The following is a 22,323-nucleotide window of genomic DNA, read 5'->3' as shown; positions in this document are numbered from 1 at the left end:
GCTGTCCCCCCTCTTCCTTTCCTCATCACAGGCACTGCTCCCGTTAGCATTTATCCCTTAATTCCCTCGGGGCACGGACTTTCCGAGCAGGCTCCCAAGTCCCCTGGGCTGAGCTCCCCACACGGGGCAAGCATCCAAACTGCCAGCCGCAGTTGTCATCTCCATGTGCCTTCCCCCCCACCGGCTGAATGAGCTCAGCTGATTTGGGAGCACGGCTGGCCCTAAAAATAACCGCAGCGAAGCTCCCCGAGCACTACTGACCCCCCCGGAGATCTCCTGGCCCAAAGCTGATCCCCGGGAGGAGCAGGGGACCGGGGATGGCGCTGAGGTGGGATGCGCGAGATGGAAATGAATTTCCAGGGGCTAACGAGGAAGGAGGCAACCTGCCCTGACTCCTTTTCGCCGTGCGGAGCCCAAGGAGGTTGCTATTCCTGGTTTGCAATGCCCTCAGCAGACAGCATTCCCCGCATCCCGAAGGATGGAGGGGCCATGGCACGCGGTGACAAAACTACTCAGAGAAGTTTTGCCTTGGGACCAGCCGATGTTTTCAGTGCTGGCACCTAAAGCGACCTGGATTTGTGCCACCTGCTTTTGCCTACGCTTGCCCGCAAGGCTTGTGGCTCAATCCTGCACGGTGCTGAGCCCTCTCACCTGCCACCTCCTCCAGGCTGGCGTAGCCAGGTGTGCTGAGATCGCTTGTGCACGGGAGGGAGGTGCTAACATTGGAAAGTCCTTGCCAGGCTGCTAGTTTAGGGAGCTGCGTCCGTGGTCCCCGCGTGCAGGGCTCGGTTGCCATCGTTACCGGGTATTTTAGCTCACCGAGCCTTTGCGCTGGTGGTTTATTATAGCAGCTCGGGAGGCCGGTGCCAGGAGGGGGTGACAAGGGGGGAAGAGATCTGCGGCTTTGGGAAGTTCAGAGCAATTGGGATATGGGGGTTTTTTTATCCTTTTCCCCTTCCCTCAATCTCCTCCTTGCTCTTCCCCCTGGAAATCATGTAAATCCCTGGCTTAGTGCTGTGATGAGTTAATTCTGGCTGATTTAGACTCTGGGGCTCTGAAGAGGCAGAGGGTGGTTACACCTGGGCACTCCTGCTTGCAGGATACGGGCGCTTCACCTCGGCTTCATGGCACCCATAGCACCAACCTCCGTCTCGGGAGGGTTCAGGTCGTCCCTGGTCCTGGGAGGCCGGTGATGCTGGGAGCCTTCCCAAACCCAACGGCTGCTGAGCCTCCTGGAAACATAATGAGTTTCTTCTCATTTGCTGCTGGGAGCAAAGATTCCCTCTGGGAAGGGGGTGGGAAAAGGGGGGCTGATCGGTGTCGAGGGATGGACCTGGTGGTCCCCGGAGACAGGCAGCCGGAGAGGCTGGCAGTGCCCGGGTGTGCGCTCGGTCGGGTGGATCTGGAAGCTTCGCTTGCAAACACTGGAGAGGGAGAAAGGGGAAAGGAGGAGGGGAGAAAAAAAAAAAAAAAAAAAAAAAGCCTCATCTCACATGAACAAGCATGAGCCAGGGCCGGAGAGAAGGGGAGGGAGGAGGGTCGAATCTAACGCAGGGCATGTGTCTGACGCGCGGCAGAGCAACGCACGCTGCCACGAGAACATTAAATTTTAAAGGGGACTGGCGGGGAGCGCGAGCCGGGGAGGGGTAGGCAGCTGCCTTCGCTCGCTGCCTTCACTGGGGCTCCCGGCTGCCGGTCACTGCAGAGCTTCCCCCGTGCTGCGAGGGGCTGGCAGCTCCGAGCGTGAGTATCGGCATCCTCTTGTTGCTTTGCCCCCCTCCGCATCCCGTCCCGTCCGGACACAGCCCCCCCCCGGCTCATCCCGGCTGCGTTTGCTGACCCCCCTTCCCCCTGCAGGTCCCAATTAATGGATTCTGACATGGATTATGAGAGGCCAAACGTAGAAACTATCAAGTGCGTCGTGGTCGGGGACAACGCGGTGGGCAAGACTCGGCTCATCTGTGCCCGCGCCTGCAACGCCACGCTGACCCAGTACCAGCTCCTCGCCACCCACGTGCCCACGGTGTGGGCCATCGACCAGTACCGCGTCTGCCAGGAGGTGAGGGCTGCCGGGGAGCGGGGCAGGGATGCTGGGGCGGCTCGGCTCGCGGATGCCCTGTGGGGATCCCGAGGAGACGGAATTGCATCCTCCCCGTGGGGGAACTGCGAATTGCTCCTCCATGCCCTGCATGCGGTGGGGACAGCCCCGCTCTTGCAGGGCTCAAGGACTCAGGAGCTGGATGTTTCTGTTCCCGCAGGTGCTGGAGCGCTCCCGGGATGTGGTAGATGATGTTAGCGTGTCCTTGCGGCTCTGGGACACCTTTGGTGACCACCACAAAGACAGGCGCTTTGCCTATGGCAGGTAGGGGAGAGGCAGAGCCTCATGCTGCCCTGGGCAGGGAGGGCGGGCAATGCCGAAGCACAGCAGGGTTGGCTCCATCATCAAGCTGGACCTTGACCCTCCTCTCCTCGCAGGTCCGATGTTGTGGTTTTGTGCTTCTCCATTGCTAACCCCAACTCCCTGCACCATGTGAAGACCATGTGGTACCCAGAGATCAAGCACTTCTGTCCCCGCGCGCCCGTCATCCTGGTGGGCTGCCAGCTCGACCTGCGCTACGCCGACCTGGAGGCCGTCAATCGGGCACGGCGCCCCTTGGCCAGGTGGGACTTTTGTGCCCCAATGCCGACGCCTGTCCCATGCTTTCTCCTTACCATGCATCTGAAGAGGTCTCTTCATTATCTCCCCTCTTTTTCAGGCCAATCAAACCTAACGAGATCCTTCCCCCGGAGAAGGGGAGGGAGGTAGCCAAGGAGCTGGGGATCCCCTATTATGAGACGAGCGTGGTGGCCCAGTTTGGCATCAAGGATGTCTTTGACAATGCCATCCGTGCCGCCCTCATCTCCCGCCGTCACTTGCAGTTCTGGAAGTCCCACCTCCGCAACGTGCAACGACCCCTGCTCCAAGCCCCCTTCCTGCCCCCCAAGCCCCCTCCGCCCATCATCATCGTCCCGGACCCCCCTTCCAACAACGAGGAGCGCCCAGCCCACCTCTTGGAGGACCCCCTGTGCGCGGATGTCATCCTGGTGCTGCAAGAGAAGATCAAAATCTACGCACACAAGATCTACCTCTCCACCTCCTCCTCCAAATTTTACGACCTGTTCCTCATGGACCTGAGCGAGGAGGACCAGCAGAGCGCCGCGGGGCATGGCTTCGGGGTGGCCGTCACCGCGGCCGCCGAGCGGATGCTGCACCAAGAGGAGAGGCACCACGGGCGGGATTTCCTCCTCCGAGCCGCTAGCTTTGATATCTGCGAAAGCACCGAGGAGGCCGGATCCGGCCAGCGAAAACCGTGCCTTAGAGCCTCCACCAGTGATGGGATCCTGCGGGGCAACCGCTACGAGAACGGGGAGCGTGGGCTGCGGCGGGGAAGGGACCTCTCCTCTTGGAGCCGGGCTTTCACCAGCATCCAGGAGGAGATGGCGGAAGATCCACTGACCTACAAGTCCAAGCTCATGGTGGTGGTGAAGATGGATGCTTCCATCCAGCCGGGTCCTTTCCGGGCCGTGCTGAAGTACCTGTACACAGGGGAGCTGGATGAGAATGAGCGGGACCTCATGCACATTGCTCACATCGCTGAGCTGCTGGAGGTGTTCGACCTCCGGATGATGGTGGCCAACATCCTCAACAACGAGGCGTTCATGAACCAGGAGATCACCAAAGCCTTCCACGTCCGGAGGACCAACCGGGTGAAGGAATGCCTGGCCAAGGGGACTTTCTCGGGTACGACTCCAGGCCGAGGGGGAGGACCGTCCACAGCACCCCTCTCCCTTGGTGGGGGTCTGCCAGATGGATGCGGGGCTCGGAGCTCCTGGCTTTGCCCCACGCGTGAGCGGGGCGGCCATGCCGCGAGCTAGCAGGCACTCGCTCGCCTTCCCTGGGGTTTTTGGTCACACTTTGCGTTTCTGGGATTTTTATAGCTTTTCCCCCCCCCCCCCAGAAAGCGTGAGCGTAATGGCCCTTCCCCAGGGTTTCCTGCTCCCCAGCCCGCCCGACAGCTCTGTTTATTTACAGGAGAGCAGCAAAGGCAACTTCCTTTCCTCCCGGGCCCAGGTTTTCACAGGGTCATCTGATTTAGGAGGAGCAATGTGCTCTTGGTAGGACTTCCCCGGCTTTCTGCCGAGCATCACGTGCCACCGGCTGGTGCCGTCCGGGGAGGGGTGGGAACATCCCAGCCTCCCTCCGGCTGAATTTGTTTCATGAGGATGGACCTTGATGTGGTCAAGCTGTCACTGTCGGGGGACAGATGGGTGCTGGCCCTTGGCACACCTCAGGGAGAAGCTCTGGTCCGGGGTGGAGAGCAGAGTAGGGGGGGCAGGAGATCCCCCTTGTCCTTCCCAGCTCTCTGAAGGACTCAAGCTTGGGCGAGATGTTTGCTTCCTGGGTTTTCCTCTTTGGTTTCAAACATGTTGTGGTATGCCTTGGGAAAATCCCTCGGAAGAGCCGGAGCCCCGCCGCGGCTCTTCCCTGAGTTCCTCTGAGCCCGCAGAGGATCCTGGGGGGAAAAAAGAAAAAGAAAAGAGATCTTTAGGACAAATTATAGGATATGCCAGGCTCTATCCCCTTCCCTCCGCTGTCCCCGGTGCAAGACCTTTTGTGGCAGGAGGTGGCTGAGCCCTGTGTGACGGGGACGTCCCCAGTAGCATCCCTCTGCTTGTCCCCAGATGTCACCTTCGTGCTGGATGACGGTGCTATCAGTGCCCACAAGCCCCTGCTTATCTCCAGCTGCGACTGGATGGCCGCGATGTTCGGCGGCCCCTTCGTGGAAAGCTCCACCAACGAGGTGAGGAGGGGCCCTGGAATTTGTCCCGGGAGGGTGGGACGGCTGGGGACGGCCGTGGGGTGACAGCCGGTGGGTGTCTCGCAGGTGGCACTTCCCTACACCAGCAAGAGCTGCATGCGGGCGGTGCTGGAGTACCTCTACACCGGGCAGTTCAGCTCCAGCCCCGACCTCGACGACATGAAGCTCATCATCCTCGCCAACCGCCTCTGCCTGCCGCATCTGGTGGCTCTCACCGGTGAGTTAGGGTGGCTGCAGCGGGACAGTGTCCCCCCGCTGTCCCCAAGCTTGGTGGCAGCCCAGTGCTCCCGCTGTCACCCAGTCCCAGCCACCCTGTAACCCCACGTGTCCCCCACAGAGCAGTACACCGTCACCGGCCTGATGGAGGCGGCGCAGATGATGGTGGACATCGATGGGGACGTGCTCGTGTTCCTGGAGCTGGCTCAGGTAGGACGCGGTGGGACAGGACCCCGCGACAGCAGGGGATGGGGCCAGGGGCTGGGTCGTGCCGCACAGAGGGGTCTGGCAGCTCCGGGGGGTGATGCTGTCCTGGCAGAGAGGACAACTGGGTCTGGTCTTGGATGTCCATGGAGGAATAGGGAGAATTCCTCCTGCTTCCCCGGTGATCCGTGCCATGGTGGCTCTGACACAGGCTCCATCTCTTCCAGTTCCACTGCGCCTACCAGCTTGCCGACTGGTGCCTCCATCACATCTGCACCAACTACAACAACGTCTGCCGCAAGTTCCCCCGGGACATGAAGGCCATGTCGGGAGGTGAGCAGGGGCCGGGGCGGGATGACGGGGGTCCTGGTGGTCCCAGTGCTGTCCTCACCCCCCCTCTCCCTGCAGAGAACCAGGAGTACTTTGAGAAGCACCGCTGGCCGCCGGTGTGGTACCTGAAGGAGGAGGATCACTACCAGCGGGCGAAGAAGGAGAGGGAGAAGGAAGACTACCTCCACCTCAAACGGCAGCCCAAGAGGCGATGGCTCTTCTGGAACGCCTCCTCCTCCCCTTCCTCCCCTCCTTCATCGTCGGCAGCCACAGCCTCCTCTTCCTCCTCCTCCTCCTCCTCGGCTGTGGTTTGAAAGCCTGTCCTTGCCCTGGCTCCAGCATCCCTGGGAGGAGACGGGGAGGAGGAGGAGGAGGAAGGGTGGGATGAGCTGCCCCAGCGCCAGGCGTGGAGCGGACACCACCGGCCGAAGACCCAGAGGAGATGGTGGTAGCAGGGGTCCGTCCCTGCGGAAAGGCTCGGGGCCGGGCGCCAGCCCCCGGCGCTCCTGGAGCCCTGCTCTCCCCGCGCCACGGCTGCCAGCGCGCTGCAGGGACCGAGCAGCAGGAGAAACTCATGTTTACAGGAGCACGAGGGCTGTGTCATGCTTTTATTTTGAGGTTTGTTTGGTTTTTTTTTTTTTTGAACGTCAGCAGCATGAGGAAGAAGAAGCAGCAGCCCATCCCACTTCCACTTCAATGTGTAACCAGAAGCTGCGGGATATGGTTTGTTGGTCTGATGGCATCTCGCCCCCGTGGGCAGCCGGAGCCACCGTGGGGGTCCTGCCACCCCCTTTGACTTGCAGCAGGGTCAGGCACGGTGCAGGGGACCCCGGTCCCCAAATGCCTCCAGGCACTGCAGCGTTCCTCCTTCTACTCACAAGCGGGGTCTGTCCTATTTCGGGGAACAGGAGGGGACAGGAGTCCTCGCTGCCTCTTAACTTTTCATTTTTGGTTCAAAAGAAAACTTAAAGCAAAAAAAAAAAACCAGTCCCAAACTCCCGCCCCGCAACCTGCCACACCAGAAACCAACCCCAGGCCCTTGGCTTGGGATTTTAGCCTGGAAGGCTCCATTGTAATAAATGGTATTTTAAAAGCCCAGCGTGGTCCCTGTGTGTTTGGGAGGAAGCGGCTGGACACGGGGCATCCTTGTGCCCTGCTTGGGGTGACACCAGCACCCCCCTACCAGCGCTCCCGGGACGGCCAGGGACAACGGAGAAGCGTTGCGGGATCCAGCCATCAAACAAACCCTGTACGCTGAGAGGCGGCTTTACCATCGGACTAACTTCGCGTGTCCCACCCGTGTCCTTGTAGGTGCACAACCACAACGGGGACGTGGCAGGAGAAGGCAGCGCAGTGCCAGGGCAGAGCTGCCTGCCCCAGGGGGGTTTGCAGGACTGTCAGGCAGGGAGGGATGCAAAACTCTGCTCGCCCTCCCCAGCCGGGAAGGGGAAAGCTCCTTTGAGCCCATTCCCGGCAAAGAGGCTGCTGCGAGCACGCAGGGATGCTCCTGGCAGGCAGGGATGCTCCCACTGGTGTCCCCTCCCGCTCCGCATTGCTCCTCTTCCCGGCTGGCCTCGATGGAGCACCTTGGAGTCACTCATTTCACATGCTCATCCTCAGCTATGGATGCAGGAGCAAGATTGCGGTTCCAGCAAGCTTACACTCAGTGTTTTCACACTTTGCAGCACCAGCGAGCAGGTAGGACAAGAAGTTTTTTTCCCTTTCGAATCCAGGCGCTCACCCCTGCTTCTGAGTCCTGTTTGCCTTCCCCAGGCCAGGACCTGAGCCCCCGTGTCCCGGCACTAAATCCTGCATGCGCCTGGCTCTGCAGGAGCTCCCTGCCCAGGTTTGCATGCTTGGGAGGCACGCTGGGGCCGCCTGGGACGGGACCTCTGGCATGAAGCCTCCTGGCAGGTCACCGAAAGCTCCTGCTTTTAGCACTTGCGCCAGACCTGCGTTATCAATAAACCCAATTGCAGCGCGAAGGCTGGCAGGCAGCTCAAGGGTGGCTTTCTGGAGCAAGCAGAGCCCTTCTCTCACCAAGCACCGCATGGATTTGCAACGCAGCTATTGCAACACACGGAGCCCTGGCTGGGTGTAGCCAGAGCGGGGAGCGCCGCAGCCCCCCGGCGCAGCAGCTCCGTCACGGGGGTCAGCAGCATCGCTTGGCCCCGGTGTCCCAGCCCCTGCACGCTCGAGGGACTGAGATTTCAGCTTCCTACTTTTGCAGGCGACTAAAGAGACGGGACTCATGGCATAGATGTAAAGGCAGAGCCCAGGTTTGCTGCTGAGGACTTTTCCTGGCAGGAGCATCACTGGTGGGGACCATTCCCAGCAGGATGCTGGTGTGGCAGAGCACTAACGCCACGGGCTGGGTCACAGAACAACTGCTGAGCATCTGGTCCAGCTCCTTTGGTGCTCACTGAGACCTAGAACAGACCATTGCCAGCATTACGGCAGAGGAAGGGGAAAAAAAGAGATAAGAAACCAGGAGGATTTTTTAAAAGTTTATTCTTTCTTCACAAAGAAACATGTAAAAACTGGAAATAGCAAACTGGCTGGGCCAGAGGTCTGTATAAAAAAAAAAACACACAATCATGCATAGTAAAAAAACCACTATTTTTATATTAGCTTTTAAGTTAACATATGTACACGTTTACAATTACTAAATAAATACATAAATACAGACTTTCTGCTTGTGTTTCATAGATAGGACTTTTTTGGCGAGGAGGGGGGAGAAGGGGCAGCAGCAGTAGGGACGGGTGCTTCGCACTACAGGGCAGCCCTGGCCGCGGAGAGGGGCTGGCGATGCCCCTCGCCCTCTCCCACCGTGCTGGGGAAGGTCCCGGTGGGCTGGGCTGGACCAGGGTGGCAGCACATGTAGCCAGCTCAAGTAATGCAGTAGTTTGTCCAGCCAAGTTGTCCCTGAGCTATGTGTGAGAGCCAGAGCAAGGGGCAAAGTGTTTGAGGAGCAACCCATCCAGCTGGAAGATGGATGGCAGGTACCCAGTCATGCTTGGACCTCAGTGCCTTTACCTTTCCATGCTGGCTGGAGGCAGACAGGGACAGCAAAGCCACCCCACGGCCAAGGGAATGAGAATTAACCAACTTGGCCAAGGTCATGGAGAAGGAGGTTTCTGGCACACCGACAGTTTGCTACCCACATTCCCCATCCCGCTCCGAGGAGGAGCTCACTTGCTCCCCACACTGACCCTTTTCTCAGGCAACCCCAGTGATCAGAGAGCAAGTAGATCATTCCAACGCTCCCCTCAAAGCCCAGTTTCAAACTGATTCCTAACAGCAAGCAGAACCACTATCAGCTAAAATGCAATGCAGTCAATAGCTTTGAGAAAGTAACCCAAGAACCAGTTCGTTCGTGCCCATTGAGCATACAGTATTAAGCTTGCTGGCCAGCTTAGAGATGTTCTACAAGCAGAAGCCATTGCATAATGCCAGGAACCCCCAAAAAAAGGATTATCCAGTTAAAAACCCCAGGGATGCCTACATCCTGCAAAGGCCTTTCTCTGCACTGATCCTGAAGATGTCCATATAGTACCAGTGCTTCCAAGAGAGAGAGTCCCAGAGGGACCTTGCAATAGTTGTAGGCTCTTTGCATTGACCTAGTGAAATCAAGTTACCAGCTTGGATTTCATAAGGAAGCACCAACATTGAGCCCATAGCTTCGGCGGAGAGGGCCGCAAGGCTTGTACTTCATGAGAGGATCAACTCCTCTGAGCTCAGCTGAACTGTACAATGGCTTCAAAAGCAAAGAGCCACAGGAAAGCTATAAAAAGATAAAACTGAAGTGTCCTTGGAGGTATTTATGACTTTAGTTTTAAGTAGGGAGATGCAGGGCCTGCCTGCTCCTCAGATTAGTTCGTACTGGAAAGATCCCTGCTGGACCAGCTTGGAGGAGATGTCCTCTGCCACCCCTCCGAGATTGATCTCGTGCAGGGTCTCCAACAGCGTGTTCACAGAGGCGTTCATCCCTTCTCTGTTCTGCCACATGTTCAGCATCTGGAAGAAGGGCTCCAGCGAATACTTGTCGTTCATCTCCGCGAGGGCAATGTCGTTCTCCAGCAGATCAAGGGCTCGGCCGAATCTCTTCCAGTCCTTGGTGGGCACGTCTCGGGCAAAGATGTCAAAAGAGCGTCGCAAAACTAGAGGGGGGAAGGGAAAAAGCTCAGAGAACAGGGTAGAACACGGAGAGCTGGATCAGAAAGGATTTTGCCCAGAAAGCTCATCCCGCAGGCTCACCCCCTCCCTGCCCCCCCGCACGTCCCCTGGGCCCTAACACTTACGGCTAACAGGGTCTTTTCCTGGCACTGGAACCAGATTCCTCCTGGGTTTCACACCAGGATACGAGGTCCTCGGCCCTGTCACCTGGAAAGACAACATCCTATAGCACCCACCAAGCCCCCCGCACAAACGCTGTCCCCAAGCCCCGTTAACGGGGGACTTGGAGACTCTCTCCCTCTCTCCGGGGGCTGTTGGGGCAGGAGATCACCACCACCACCCCCGGGACACCCATCGTTTCCTAGCTTTGGGATGACAGCAGGCCACGAGCAGGGGAGAGCTGCCTCATGGGTCCTGGCCAGGGAGAGAAGAGCTGTCTGCTTGCTCAGCATCAGCATTAAATCTGCAGAGGACTCTGGTAGCAACTGCAGATTTTGCAGTCCTGAACCCAGAATGAGGACAAGAGACCCCTCGCCGTCTCTGTGTGGAAACCACGGTCCAGCCCTGGAAGCCCCCCCCAAGCTGATCAGCTTGGTGAAGGCAGAGGAAAGCACCAGACCTCGGCCGAGCACGCCAGAGCAGAGGGGCATGCTCACGTACCTGTGGTCCCGGAGCGCTGGGAGTCACCGAACCCGTCACCCTGGGGAGCAGCTGGTCCCGGGAGAACAGCTCATTGCGGATGTTGTCCTGTGTCCCCGGGCCCCCACTCTGGTACCTCGTCAGCCGCCGCACCAGGTAGTCCTGTGGCAGAAGAGAAGCAGAAACCAGTCGAGTTGGGTGTTCCCGGGAAGGCAGGGCTCACACTGGCCCTGCAGGAACGCCATCTATGGCGGCGGCATCCACCCTGCCATGGTTTCAAGGGCACGGCTCGCTTGCTCATCTTGAGCTTGCAGGGGCCCCGCTCCAGCACAGCCCTCCCTTTAACCCGGGGTCCCCACCAGGGACCCTGGATGTGCCAGCACCTCTGCCAGGGAAGTGATAACGGCACTGGAGAGGGGGCTGCAAGCGCCCCACATACACCAGGGCACTACCAGAGACCCTCCTCTGCTTGGTCCAGCTCTACCACCTCCCTGCAGGGGCGAGCCTCATCCCCCAGCTCCTTCAGCCTTCCCAGGAGCTGCAGGCAAAGTGGGGAGCAGAGGGGGGACCTCACCCCAGCCCTGCAAACAGAGCCACCACCCTCCTGCCATCCTGGCAACTCACCACCACATTGCAGGACTTTCTGCTCAGGTCTCTCCCATCTCCTGGAAGATGAAAACAGTGCTGTGTGATCCCCCTTTCCCCAGGCAGGTACCTCTTCCCACCCAGCCCATACCCATGCACAGCCCCCAGCCGGGACAAGCGCTCCGGGGGTCCCCGGCACCCGGTGCTCACCTGGAGAACGGCAGCAGCAGCGCTTCTGGAGGAAGACCACAAGCAGGATGACCGCAGCTACCACCACCACCAGGACCAGCACCGCGATGACCATAATCAAGTAGTCTAAAGTGGATAAAACAGGGCATGTGGGGAGCTGCTTCTCGTCTCCTCAGCAGCAGCTCACACCTCTGTTCCTCAGCTTGTCTCCCCTCCTCCAGCAGCCCCCCACTTACTAGAGGAGCCGGAGGTGTTGGTGGGAGGACCACACTGGCGGTCGCTGTGCGGCGTGCAGGGAGCCAGCTCCACTTCATCCTTGGCACACCTGGGAAAGGGGGAGACGGAGCAGGCTCAGCGGCTGGGGCTCCCAGCACAGATCCTGGTGGGATCTGCCACGTCACCCAACTCACCGGGGCCGGCACTTCTGGCACATCTCGCAGGGGTGGTCCGGGGAGCAGAAGGTCCCGTTCCTGCAGGCGCACTGCGTGTCGCTGATGGCTCGGCAGGGACTCAGCTCCACCTGATCTGTGGGCGAGAGGAGAGGCGGCTCTACCCCAGCCCCTCCGCACCATGCTCCTCCACCCCCTTCCTTCATTAACAAGGCTAACGACCCGAGCTGACCCACAAGCCTGGGGAAGACCGAAGTACTCTTTGCTGTGGAGTTTCAGCCTTACCCTTTCTTGCCCCAAACCTCACCATGCCCAAGAGAAAAGCAATGCTTGCATCAAAGCTTCACCAGCAGCCTACAACGCTGCCGTGAGCCCAGTCCTCCTGGTCCTGGCTGGATGGAGGTCTCGTGTCGAAGCTTTGCACAAGGGATGCTGCATTGAACGGAGACGTAGGTCTGGCACGAGCCGCTACACCAGTTCCAGACCCAGCCTGCTCCCCGCACCCTGAGCCACTCTTTGGGGACGCTGCAGGTGACCGTGCTCTTAAATAGAGAGGTCTCTGGTCAGCCGAACCCAGCCCCTGCTATCAGCCAGCATCGCCCTCTCACACACCAGCTCATACCTTCCCTACACGTCCGGCAGCCAAGGCACTTGGCAAAGTCATTTGGGTATTCGATGTATTCATCTTCTTTACATGGCAAACACTTGCTGGAGCCACTTTTCTCTTTACAGTGCTCTGCAACGTAGGTGCCTGCAAGAAAGGGTGGAGGAGAAAGAAAGGGTGTATCTGTGAACATACAGCACAGGACAGAAATGTCTTTGCAGAAAGGGAGTTGATTCTGCTGTCAGTGCACTTAAGAGGCAAATTCGGAACCATTAAAAGGAAGACATTCATGTAATGATCCTTAGATCTCATGACAGCGGAGCAGGGGAGAGCCAGAGCACCCGCTGCCTCCTCGCAAGGAGCAGGGACACGCGGGTTCTGCAGGCAGCAACACGGCAAGGCTGCACGTGGTGTGACGTCTGAGACCGTCTTACCCGCCGGGCACTTCTTGCAATAGAGATCGCTGTCTTGAACTTGGTAAAACTCTTCCCCTTCCCTGCTTGTGTCCAAGGGATCCAACTTGTCCCTCCTATCCAGTGCTACTGCAGCAACTCCCATCAAAGCCTCCTGTTAAAAAAATACAAAAAAACCCTGGGTTAAAAACCACCCCAAGTCCACCAGGAAAGGGAAGAAAGAGAAGGGCAAGAGCTGGTCTGCCCAGAGCGCTCAGGCGAAGCGGGAGAGGAGAGCTGGGATGGCTCGGAGCCGCTGGACCCAGCGGCCAAACCTGCCCTTGATGCAGGCGAAGGGCACTGCCCCCGTCCCAGGGTGATTATTCCCTTGGCAAGGCACAAGGAGGAGGTTTGCAGGGGGATTCCCGTGTGCCAGGTTATCAGCGAGGCAAAGGCTCGCTAACGCTTCCTTAGGATAACATCAGGCCCCTTTTCCTTCCCCAATTTCTGAGTGCGTGAGCCAACAGCACCGAAGAAAATGGAAGGGTAGGGAAGAGGAACAGGGAGGGCGTTTGTGGGGAGGAAACCGGCCCCGTGTCAAGGCTGGTATGTGGCTGCTGTGCCCACAAGAAACACCCGGGCTGCTCGGGGCTCCCAGGGGACAGCATGGCCTCCAGCATTTCCGCGTGATCCCTGTTATCTTGCTGCGGATCGGGAAGCCAACGGCCCCGTTTCCGCCAGCTCACCGTGCACCTTTCTGCTGGCTCAGCTCTTTCTGTACCCGCTGGGTTGCTCCAGCTGCGGGGGGGACGATGCTCGAGAGGAACGGCCAAGTGCCCCATCAGGGTTTGGGGGGGCCTTTGGGCACTCCATGTCCCCGAGGGGGACGGTGCCCTTGGCATCTCAACCAGCACAGGGCACAGCTGCTCCGTGGATATAAATGGATCTAAACCTGCCCCTACTTCCAGCCTCTGCCCCTCTACCCTGGGTTACAGCGGGGGGTGATGCCCGGCCATGCTGTGTGCTGCACGGCACGGACAGTCTGGCAGAGGCACTTTGCCCATTCCCTCCCATACGCCTGGCATGAAACCTGCCTCTTAAAGGAAATATTTCTTCTGTGAGTCACGAGCTGCCTTGAAAGGCTGAAACAATAGAGGTGAGCTGTCCCCGGAGCCAGCCTGGCCATCTACAGCCATCCACAGAGCCGATCCCCCCCCCCTCCTCCTCCCCGGACACTTCCCGCGCTTGTACAAGGAAGGGTGTGAGCATCAAAACCGGTCGCAGCAGATCTGGTGGTCACGGGGCTGCAGAGCGGTGACGCAGAGCCAAAAACACCACTGCTGGCACCGGCCAGGCCACGGAGAGGCTGATCCCCCACCGCCACCACGGCACAGACTCCCCCCGAGCGGTCTGGGAACGCGACCATCTCCAGACCCTGACTTGGAGGAATCAAATCCACATCCCTCCAACAACTTCTAGCTCTGCGTCTCCCGCTGCTGCTTTCTCCAGCCGGGAAGGTTTGCAAGTTTATCAAGTGTTTTTCTATCCAGCTTAGGAGATAAGTCTTGCTTTTACTTTCCAGCCACAAGCAGCTCTCAGGGCTTTACCCACTGGGGTCTTGAAAGTCTTCAGGGACTGAAGAACTGTCCCACTGCCTCACTGTCCCCATGGGGGAATAAAAAAAAAGGTTTTCTACCCCATTCAAGCTCTGCCAGGCCACGAAGGTGATCAGAGCAAAAACACCACGCTGTTTGGAAAGGCCCCTCAGGCACAGGATTTCATTGCTTTTCATGAAACAGCGACTCAGCGGAGCTTGCACAAGTGCACGATAAGGTTATCGGCCCACACCACCTTCCCCAGCAAGTGCAGTTCAAGTACGCCAGCCCGCAGCAGAGCCCGTGGCAGGCGAGGGCTGCCATCCCTGACTAACCCAACAGTCTTGCAAAACACGGGGAGAAACCAGGCTGGGAGCCGTGGGCGAGACGCAATGGTACTCAAGAGTAGTTTTCACCCACAGTAAACATCCCAAGAAAGCAACGTTGCCTCAAGGCAGAGGAATTACCAGGCACAGGAATCCCCAATACCCTCATCAGCTAAAACCCTCTTCCTTCTGGATGAGCAAGTCTGGGGAAAAAAAGCTCTGGGAAGCATCAAGCTTTGAACTTTCCCTTCTTCCATCCCCAATTCGCTTTTCTCCTGAAGTGATCCCGAGGAAGGAGCTGGACGCTACAGCAGAAGACAGGCCCTTCGCTGCGCTCCTGACCATCAAGGAGCATCCACGCAGCACGAATACGCAGCCCGTGACGGTAGCACGGGAGGATCTCGGCCAACAGAGCTAAGGACCAGCGATAAGAGAGATGCCGGGCAGACACCTGACGTGCCTCTGCTCCAAGGGCGCAGCCCTGACGAATGCGGGGTTTTCCCCCCACCCCAAGACTTTCCAGGGATGGAATTTGAGCTCCCACAAACACAGAGATCCAGTGACATTCCTCCTCGGAAACCTGTGGCCCAGGTCCAGGCATGATGCAACAAGCATTGGTGAGCAGAGGAAGGAACTGCAGCCACAATATCGTATGATTATCACGTGGGGCATCATCAGTCCTGATCGGTTCCCCCTCCCCTTTTCTTTCATTAAAAAGGAAAAAAACCCACAACATAAAAGAAAGAGCCTGTTAAGAGCATGCCCGTAGATGATGGGTTTAGTTAAGGCTTGACTTTATCAGGGAAGTCTAAACAAAGTTTAAAACAATATAGGGAAGGAACTGGATGAGAAGCTCACCCTCTTTTACAACCTGTTAACAGGCAGTGCTGATTTCAGCAACAGCAATTCCAGCTTGGGAGCAGCAGCCACAGGTCCCAGGACCGCGGCTCTGCTGGGCTCCCCGCGGCGGCAGGGATTGCAGGCCAGCCCCAGGATAAAACTCAGGGCAAGATCCCTGGGATAAAACTCAGGGCAAGATCCCACTGACTTCTGGGGAGATGAGACTTCAGGTATTTCCGAGCTCTATAGCAACGCCCAATCCATGGGGAAATATGATACGCACAGGTGAGATTTTTCTTTCCTAAAAGCCAGCGGCACTAAGGTTTGGACATCCTTTGGGCAAGCTGGAGAGGCAGCATTCCTGCACCAGGCAGCCCAGAGCTGCCCGTATCCGACCCCGATGCTTTCAAACATCCCGCGCAGTCTTGGCATTGCCACGAGAGATCCCGACACTGAATGGCAAACAAGGCTTGGAAGCGAAGGGAGTGGAAATCCCCTCCGGCACCGGCAGCGCCATAGGACAAGCCTCCAGCCTCACGGCCCTCACACCACGCACGCAGCCACCCAGCCAAGCGCTCGCCCGCCGCCCCACACCCAGGAAGGCTGAGATCACCCTTCCCATCCCACCTCCACGCTGCTGCTTCCACTCTGCCCCACAGCCTTGGCCCCACGCACCCCCCGTGCCCTGCAAACCTGCCCCGGTGAGACCCGCAGCCCCGCTCCCCTCCCACGGGCCCTGCCCAGGTGAGCCCCCCAGCCCACACCTGCCCAGGTGAGCCCCCCAGAGCCTCACCTCTCCCCATAGCCCCTGTGAGCCCCCCAGAGCCTCACCTCTCCCCATGGCCCCTGTGAGCCCCCCAGAGCCTCACCTCTCCCCATGGCCCCTGTGAGCCCCCCAGAGCCTCACCTCTCCCCATGGCCCCAGTGCCAGGTGAGCCCCCCAGAGCCTCACCTCTCCCCATAGCCCCTGTGAGCCCCCCAGAGCCTCACCTCTCCCCATGGCCCCAGTGCCAGGTGAGCCCCCCAGAGCCTCACCTCTCCCCATGGCCCCTGTGAGCCCCCCAGAGCCTCACCTCTCCCCATGGCCCCTGTGCCAGGTGAGCCCCCCAGAGCCTCACCTCTCCCCATGGCCCCTGTGAGCCCCCCAGAGCCTCACCTCTCCCCATAGCCCCTGTGAGCCCCCCAGAGCCTCACCTCTCCCCATGGCCCCTGTGCCAGGTGAGCCCCCCAGAGCCTCACCTCTCCCCATGGCCCCTGTGAGCCCCCCAGAGCCTCACCTCTCCCCATGGCCCCTGTGAGCCCCCCAGAGCCTCACCTCTCCCCATAGCCCCAGTGCCATGTGAGCCCCCCCCATAGCCCCTGTGAGCCCCCCGATAACCTCAGCCCCCCCCCCCCCCCCCCAGTCCCTGGACCGGGTGAGGCCCCCCACAACCCCTGGGCCAGGTGAGCCCCACTATCCCCTCCCCAACCTCCGACCCATGTGAGCACCTACCCCCCTGCCTCGCCCACAATCCCTGGTAAAGAGGACCCCCCCCCCCCCCAATCCCACGCTCTCCCCCAGGTAAGCCCCCAGCTCCCCCAGGGGCACCCCCCACTCACACAGACCCCCCCCCCCGCCTGGCTGAACCCGCACCCCCAGCCCAGGGCAGCCCCCCAAACACCCCTGCTGCCCCCTCCCCACCTTACCCCCCCCCCTTTCCCAGCCCGGCGGACCGTGCCCCTCGACGGCGCGGCAAGCCCGGGCATGCCGCGGCAACACCGGGCAGCACCGACGGGGATCCCCGCACCCCCCCGGCACCCCCCCGAGCTCCCCACGACCGCAACCCGGCCCCACGCACCGTGACCACCACCAGCAGCAGCGGCGGCAACCAGCGCCGTCGGGGCGCTCCACGCAGCGTCGAGCTCATTTTGCGCGGGTGGGAGCGGAGCGCGGCGGCGGCGGCCGCGCCACCGGGCACGGCTCGGGGCTGAGCACGGCAGCGGGCAGGGCTCCGGGAGGGCCACGGCACCGGGGAGGGCTCGGTACAAGCCCCGGCACCACTCGGCTGCGACGGGACGAGCGGCTCCGGGCGCAGTGAATGGGGCAGCGGGGCGGACCGGGCTTATATAGGCGGAGGCGGAGGAGGAAGAGGAGGGCTGGTCCCGGGGAGGAGGGTGGCCCCGGGAGAGGAGAGCTGGCCCCGGGGGAGGAGAGCTGGCCCCGGGAGAGGAGAGCTGGCCCCGGGGCAGGCGTCTGGGCCAAGCCTCCTCCGGAGCCTGCCAGCACCGGGGAACCGCACCACGGTTTCAGCGTGGGGTGTGGGAGCAGCCCCCTTTGCTGGGGAAGCTGAAGTCGCCTTTCGCAGCACTTTTATTTTTTAGCGCGGCTTTTTTTTTTCCTTTCTTTTTTTTTTCTTTTTTTCTTTTTTTTTTCTTTTTTCCTTTTTTCACTTTCTTTTATTTTCCTTTTTTTCCTTTTTCCTTTTTTTCCTTTTTCCTTTTTTCCTTTTTCCTTTTTTTCCTTTTTCCTTTTTTCCTTTTTCCTTTTTTTTTTTTTTCCTTTTTCCTTTTTTTCCTTTTTCCTTTTTTTTCCTTTTTCCTTTTTTTTCCTTTTTCCTTTTTTTTCCTTTTTCCTTTTTTTCCTTTTTCCTTTTTTTTCCTTTTTCCTTTTTTTCCTTTTTCCTTTTTTTTCCTTTTTCCTTTTTTTCCTTTTTCCTTTTTTCCCTTTCTTTTATTTTCTTTTTTCCCTTTTTTCTTATTCCCTTTTTTCTTATTCCCTTTTTTCTTATTCCCTTTTTTCTTATTCCCTTTTTTCTTTTTTCCTTTTTCTTTTTTCCTTTTTTATTTTTTCCTTTTTTCCCCCCTTTTTTCCCCTTTTTTCTTTTTTCCTTTTTTTCCCCTCTTCTCTCTCTTTTCTCTCTCTTTTCTCTCTCTTTTCTCTCTCTTTTCTCTCTCTTTTCTCTCTCTTTTCTCTCTCTTTTCTCTCTCTTTTCTCTCTCTTTTTCTCTCTCTCTTTTTTCTCTTTTTTTCCTCTTTTTTCTCTTTTTTTCCTCTTTTCCCCTCTCTTTTTTCCTTTTTTTTTTTTTTTTTTCCTTTTCCCCTGTGCCAAAATTGAAGCTCCCAAATCAGATAGGAGCAATCAAGAATGCTTCTCCCAGGGTGTTCTCACTTCTCTGGCTTGCATTTTTTCCCCATCACGCAGCAGCCGCATCAAGCGAGCCAAGCCACAGGTTTCTCTCAAGCGAGCAAAGCCACAGGTTTTTGTTTTCCAGGGAAAAGGGGGTTACACAAATACGGCCTGGTGAGAACTCCCGGCCGCTGCCGCGGCTCCCGGGAGGCTGCAAGGTGCAAAGGCACAGCACAGCTCTGCTGAAACGCTTGCCTGTCTTGCAAACCGTCATCTTTTCGCCTCTGAGCTGGAAAGTGGGGGAATTCCACCTCGGGTTTGGTTGGTTTTTTTTGGGGGGGGGGAGGGCAGACTTGAGCTGAAAGCGAAAAAATTAAAAAAAGTTAAACCTTTGGACTTTCTGCCGTTACACAACCAGCTCTTCTGCGGTCAGGTTATCTGGATAACATGTAAGAAAAATTACTCTCACAAAACACAGTGGAGGTAGAGGCACGGGTGACTTGTTAATCTTTTCCTAGCCCTGAACTCCAGGCTAACTAATCCTGGTGTGTGTTAGTGGGATTCAACAGCCCAAGGCTTCAAGCAGCCTCCCTCCCTTCCTCAGAAATGCCGTGACTCACCGGAGGCTGCGGCTGAATAACTTGTGAGTGACTGATCCTTTTCCTAACGCTGCCCAAGGCAGAGGCAACCGCAGGTGAGAGCCTGAAAGTGGGTGGCAGGGCTCAGGTGAGAAAATCCGGGTGCGAACCAGGCTGCTGACCAGCTCGCCGGCGTCATCGTCAGCACCAGGGCTTGGAGGAAGGCAGCGAGGCTCCTCGGATCCAATGGGATCAGCAAAGCCGTAGCTAACCCACTCGAGATGCGGATATTTGGGAAGCACCTTCACTTTGGTGGCCATGCTTGTGGCAGAGCGAGCGCTCGTGCATCCCGCCGTGCTGAGCAATGGAAACCTGGTTTTCTCCTTGCAGAAGTCAGGGCCTGTCTATGCCAAAAATAATTAAGCTGAAGTGTGATTTGAAGGAGAAGAAATCCTGGTTGTCTCCTGGGTGGGTGCTTCTATTACAAGCCCCAAAAGTATGCAGGGCCTTTTGTTTAACCAAAACCATGTGTTCTGTGCTCTAGATACCACTGACTTCAGCTGAAGTCATTTGAATCCTTAGAGAAAATTAACTTTTCAGTTAAGTCAGAATAAATGCTAGTCCACAGCTTCAGTGTATTTGCATATTCAGTGGGATGGGGAAGGACCCGGGCTGCCCACTCTTCGAAAAAAAAAAACCCTGAAGCCCTTTAGGGAACTGCTGCGCATCATCTCAGACGAGAAGGGGCTGGATGTGGGGCAAGGGAGACGCAGAAATGGAGCTTCCCAGTTTGCCCCACCGTTTATACTGGGCCCTCAGATACATCTTGGCAGCGGGAGGCCAACCCTCAGCATCCAGACCCCGAGCCCTCATCCTCCTCCTGCCAAACACTTGTTACGAAGCTGCAGCGCCTTCTCCATCCATCTCAATCTCCCCGTTTATACAATCGGACCGCGTTGTCTGTGCTGACAAACCACAGAGATAATGTTTTTGCACAACTCCAAACAAAGACAGCTTTGTGTCCGGCCTGTGGGTATTTAAGCTACCGAGGGAGGTTGGTGATCTTTGCCCTCTCCCACTCCCCGGCCGTCCCGAGGGGTGGGACGCGCCGGCAGATACGTCATTCACCCACCAAGCAAGAATTTCCACCCCGGCTGTGCCGGCACGCCGACTGTTTCCATTTAAGGCTGATTTGCGGGGCAGGCTCTGGTCACGGGCGAGAGAGGGTTGTGTGTTTATCACCCAGGGACAGGCCTGCTGGCAGGGACCCCCTCCTTATCGCCGGCAGCCTTCTCATCCCCGCGGCTCCCTCTGAGCCAGGAGCCCCCCAAGGAGCCGGGGCAGGCTGCACCGCAACAGAAGCATCGAGGGTAAATTAAGCACAATGAGAAGAAGAGGGGACCCACCGTGGTTTTGGGATAGCAAATTGCCCCCCCTGCTTCCTCAGCTCTGTTGCAAGTGGAAAATAAAATGAGTGGAAGGGGTTGAGCAGGACCGTGGCTCGCCGCCGGGAGAAGGGAGATTTAAGCCCGAACTGCCCACAGCGGACAGCCGCAAGAAACGGCCGCCTGGGGAAGCCTAGTCTTATCGGCCACGGTTAGTGGTTAACCTTGGCGAGCTGGCTGCCCCTGCGGCGCTCGACGGTTCAGACCCTTGAAATATTCGTGTCCTGTCTAATGCGGCGGCTGTTTGTTCATCATCCGTCTTTAAAAGAGATTGGGGGGGGGTGAAGGTGGCTCTAATCTCCCCTTCCAGAGCATCTTTCTTTTAACTGTGATCCCCTGCACACCCCGGGGAGGTGATGGGGTACGTGCCGACATATGTATTATTTTTGAACATCAGCATTCAGTTTTACCTTCAGCTTTTTGTTGCCTCTTGTCTGTTTTTGTGCCTGGGAGGGATCTGAAGCCGTCCGATAATTTTGACCTTCCCTGCCTCTGGATAAACAAATGGTTTGTCTCATAAATGCCTGGTTCCTCTTTAAAAGAGGGAAGAGACACCTCTTTAAAAAAGAGGGAAAAGACTGTCTTGCGGGCAGCCCAGGCTGTGAACTTCATGAGAACGGAGCTCAATTCCCCACCGCACTGCAGCTCCTTGCCTGCGCAAGCCCGGGCAAGCCACACCGTCCCTCGGTGCCTCAGTTTCCCCTCTGCGGCAGAGGGGTGCTCAGACTTCTGCCTTCACTCCCTTTGCCTGCCTTGGGGTTCGGGAGATGCTCGGGGCAAACGGGTGGATTTTCCTTTCTCCCTTCACCTTTCCTGCTGCAGCTTCCCGAGCACGCAGCCGCTGGGCAGGAGAAAGGGTTAAACGCTTCCCCTTCCCCTGCCAACCCAGAGGGCTCCTAAAAACAAGGCGAAACTTTAAACAGCAAATGTGGAGTCTGAACTAAGATCTGCTCCTTTCCCTGCCCTCCCCTTCCCTCCTCGCTTTCCTCCCCTTGAATCAGGACTTAAAAGGAGCTCTGGGATGAAGGAGAGGGCTGGGGGTGTTGCAGACTGTGAGCTGCAGCCCAGGCTCCGTATCCAAACCAAGGCACCTGCCTGCTTCGAAACTGGAGCAGCAACTGGAGCAGAAACCTCTGGCTCGGCAGGTCCGAGGTTTGAAAGGATATTGCAGAAAATCCAGCTTTCTGCTCAACCTTGGAGAGTCTCATCCCAGGCTAAATCTCCACGGGGTGAAGCTAGGATGTTACAAACTCCTAGAAAAGCCTGCGGCCGCCCCGCAAATGCCTGCTGGCCCTGTGACTCCACGAAGGGACCGAGCTGCTGCTGTTGTATCTCCTTGCACAGCTACAAAAGCAAATTAAAAATTGGCTTTGGGGGTTATACACTGAGGATGCCCTGAATCTGTTCCCCAAATTTCTCAAAGCACATGGATACGTTCTTCAGCCAATATATATTTTAATTTATATCTTGTAGCAGAGTTTTTTTCCACAGCTGAATTTCCAGGAGGGAGTTTCTTGTCTGGAGCAGGAGCGGGATCACACCACCGCTTGGCTCTTTTTATCGCCAAACATGTGATGCCCTGGTCTAACAGCCTCTGGCGCTGCAGGTTCAAGGCCAATTTTCCCAGGTGTATAAACACAGCCCCGTGCAGTGCCTCTGAACAAGACTCGTGGTTTGAGCCCAGGAACCTGTTCGGCTTCCTGGACACAGCGTTTGCTTTGCTGACTGCAGCCAAAACGTGCCCTCCTTAGCAGGGAAGAGCCGGGCTGGTTTTTGGCACAAGGGTTCCCGGAGATCTCAGGTCCTCGGGTATGAATGGCTTCACAGTTAGAATGCAACATTACTTTGGG

General features: G+C 57.6%; 2 protein-coding genes across 2 annotated transcripts; one reads left to right on the top strand and one right to left on the bottom strand.

Moving 5' to 3' along the window:
- Positions 1–1,857: 1,857 nt before the first annotated feature.
- LOC309603133 (rho-related BTB domain-containing protein 2) lies at positions 1,858–5,923 on the top strand (the record flags this gene model as incomplete). The annotated part of the gene is made up of 9 exons (XM_082337585.1): positions 1,858–2,059; positions 2,259–2,362; positions 2,476–2,661; positions 2,757–3,781; positions 4,723–4,841; positions 4,926–5,076; positions 5,197–5,285; positions 5,507–5,612; positions 5,688–5,923. The coding sequence occupies exons 1-9, from the start codon at positions 1,868–1,870 to the stop codon at positions 5,921–5,923; spliced, it is 2,208 nt and encodes a 735-aa protein (XP_082193711.1). The 5' UTR covers positions 1,858–1,867.
- Positions 5,924–8,209: 2,286 nt separating this feature from the next.
- On the bottom strand, positions 8,210–17,443 carry LOC309602404 (tumor necrosis factor receptor superfamily member 10A-like). Its single transcript, XM_082335953.1, has 10 exons — positions 17,183–17,443; positions 12,626–12,758; positions 12,210–12,338; positions 11,609–11,723; positions 11,435–11,523; positions 11,220–11,324; positions 11,049–11,089; positions 10,446–10,586; positions 9,911–9,992; positions 8,210–9,769 (listed from the first exon to the last, which is right to left on the bottom strand). The coding sequence occupies exons 1-10, from the start codon at positions 17,249–17,251 to the stop codon at positions 9,477–9,479; spliced, it is 1,197 nt and encodes a 398-aa protein (XP_082192079.1). The 5' UTR covers positions 17,252–17,443; the 3' UTR covers positions 8,210–9,476.
- Positions 17,444–22,323: the final 4,880 nt, after the last annotated feature.

Source organism: Platalea leucorodia (assembly GCF_965183815.1).
Source record: "Platalea leucorodia genome assembly, chromosome: Z".
NCBI classification, from domain to species: domain Eukaryota; kingdom Metazoa; phylum Chordata; class Aves; order Pelecaniformes; family Threskiornithidae; genus Platalea; species Platalea leucorodia.
The sequence above is the reverse complement of the archived record's forward strand: the minus strand, read 5'-3'. Positions and strand labels throughout refer to the sequence as shown.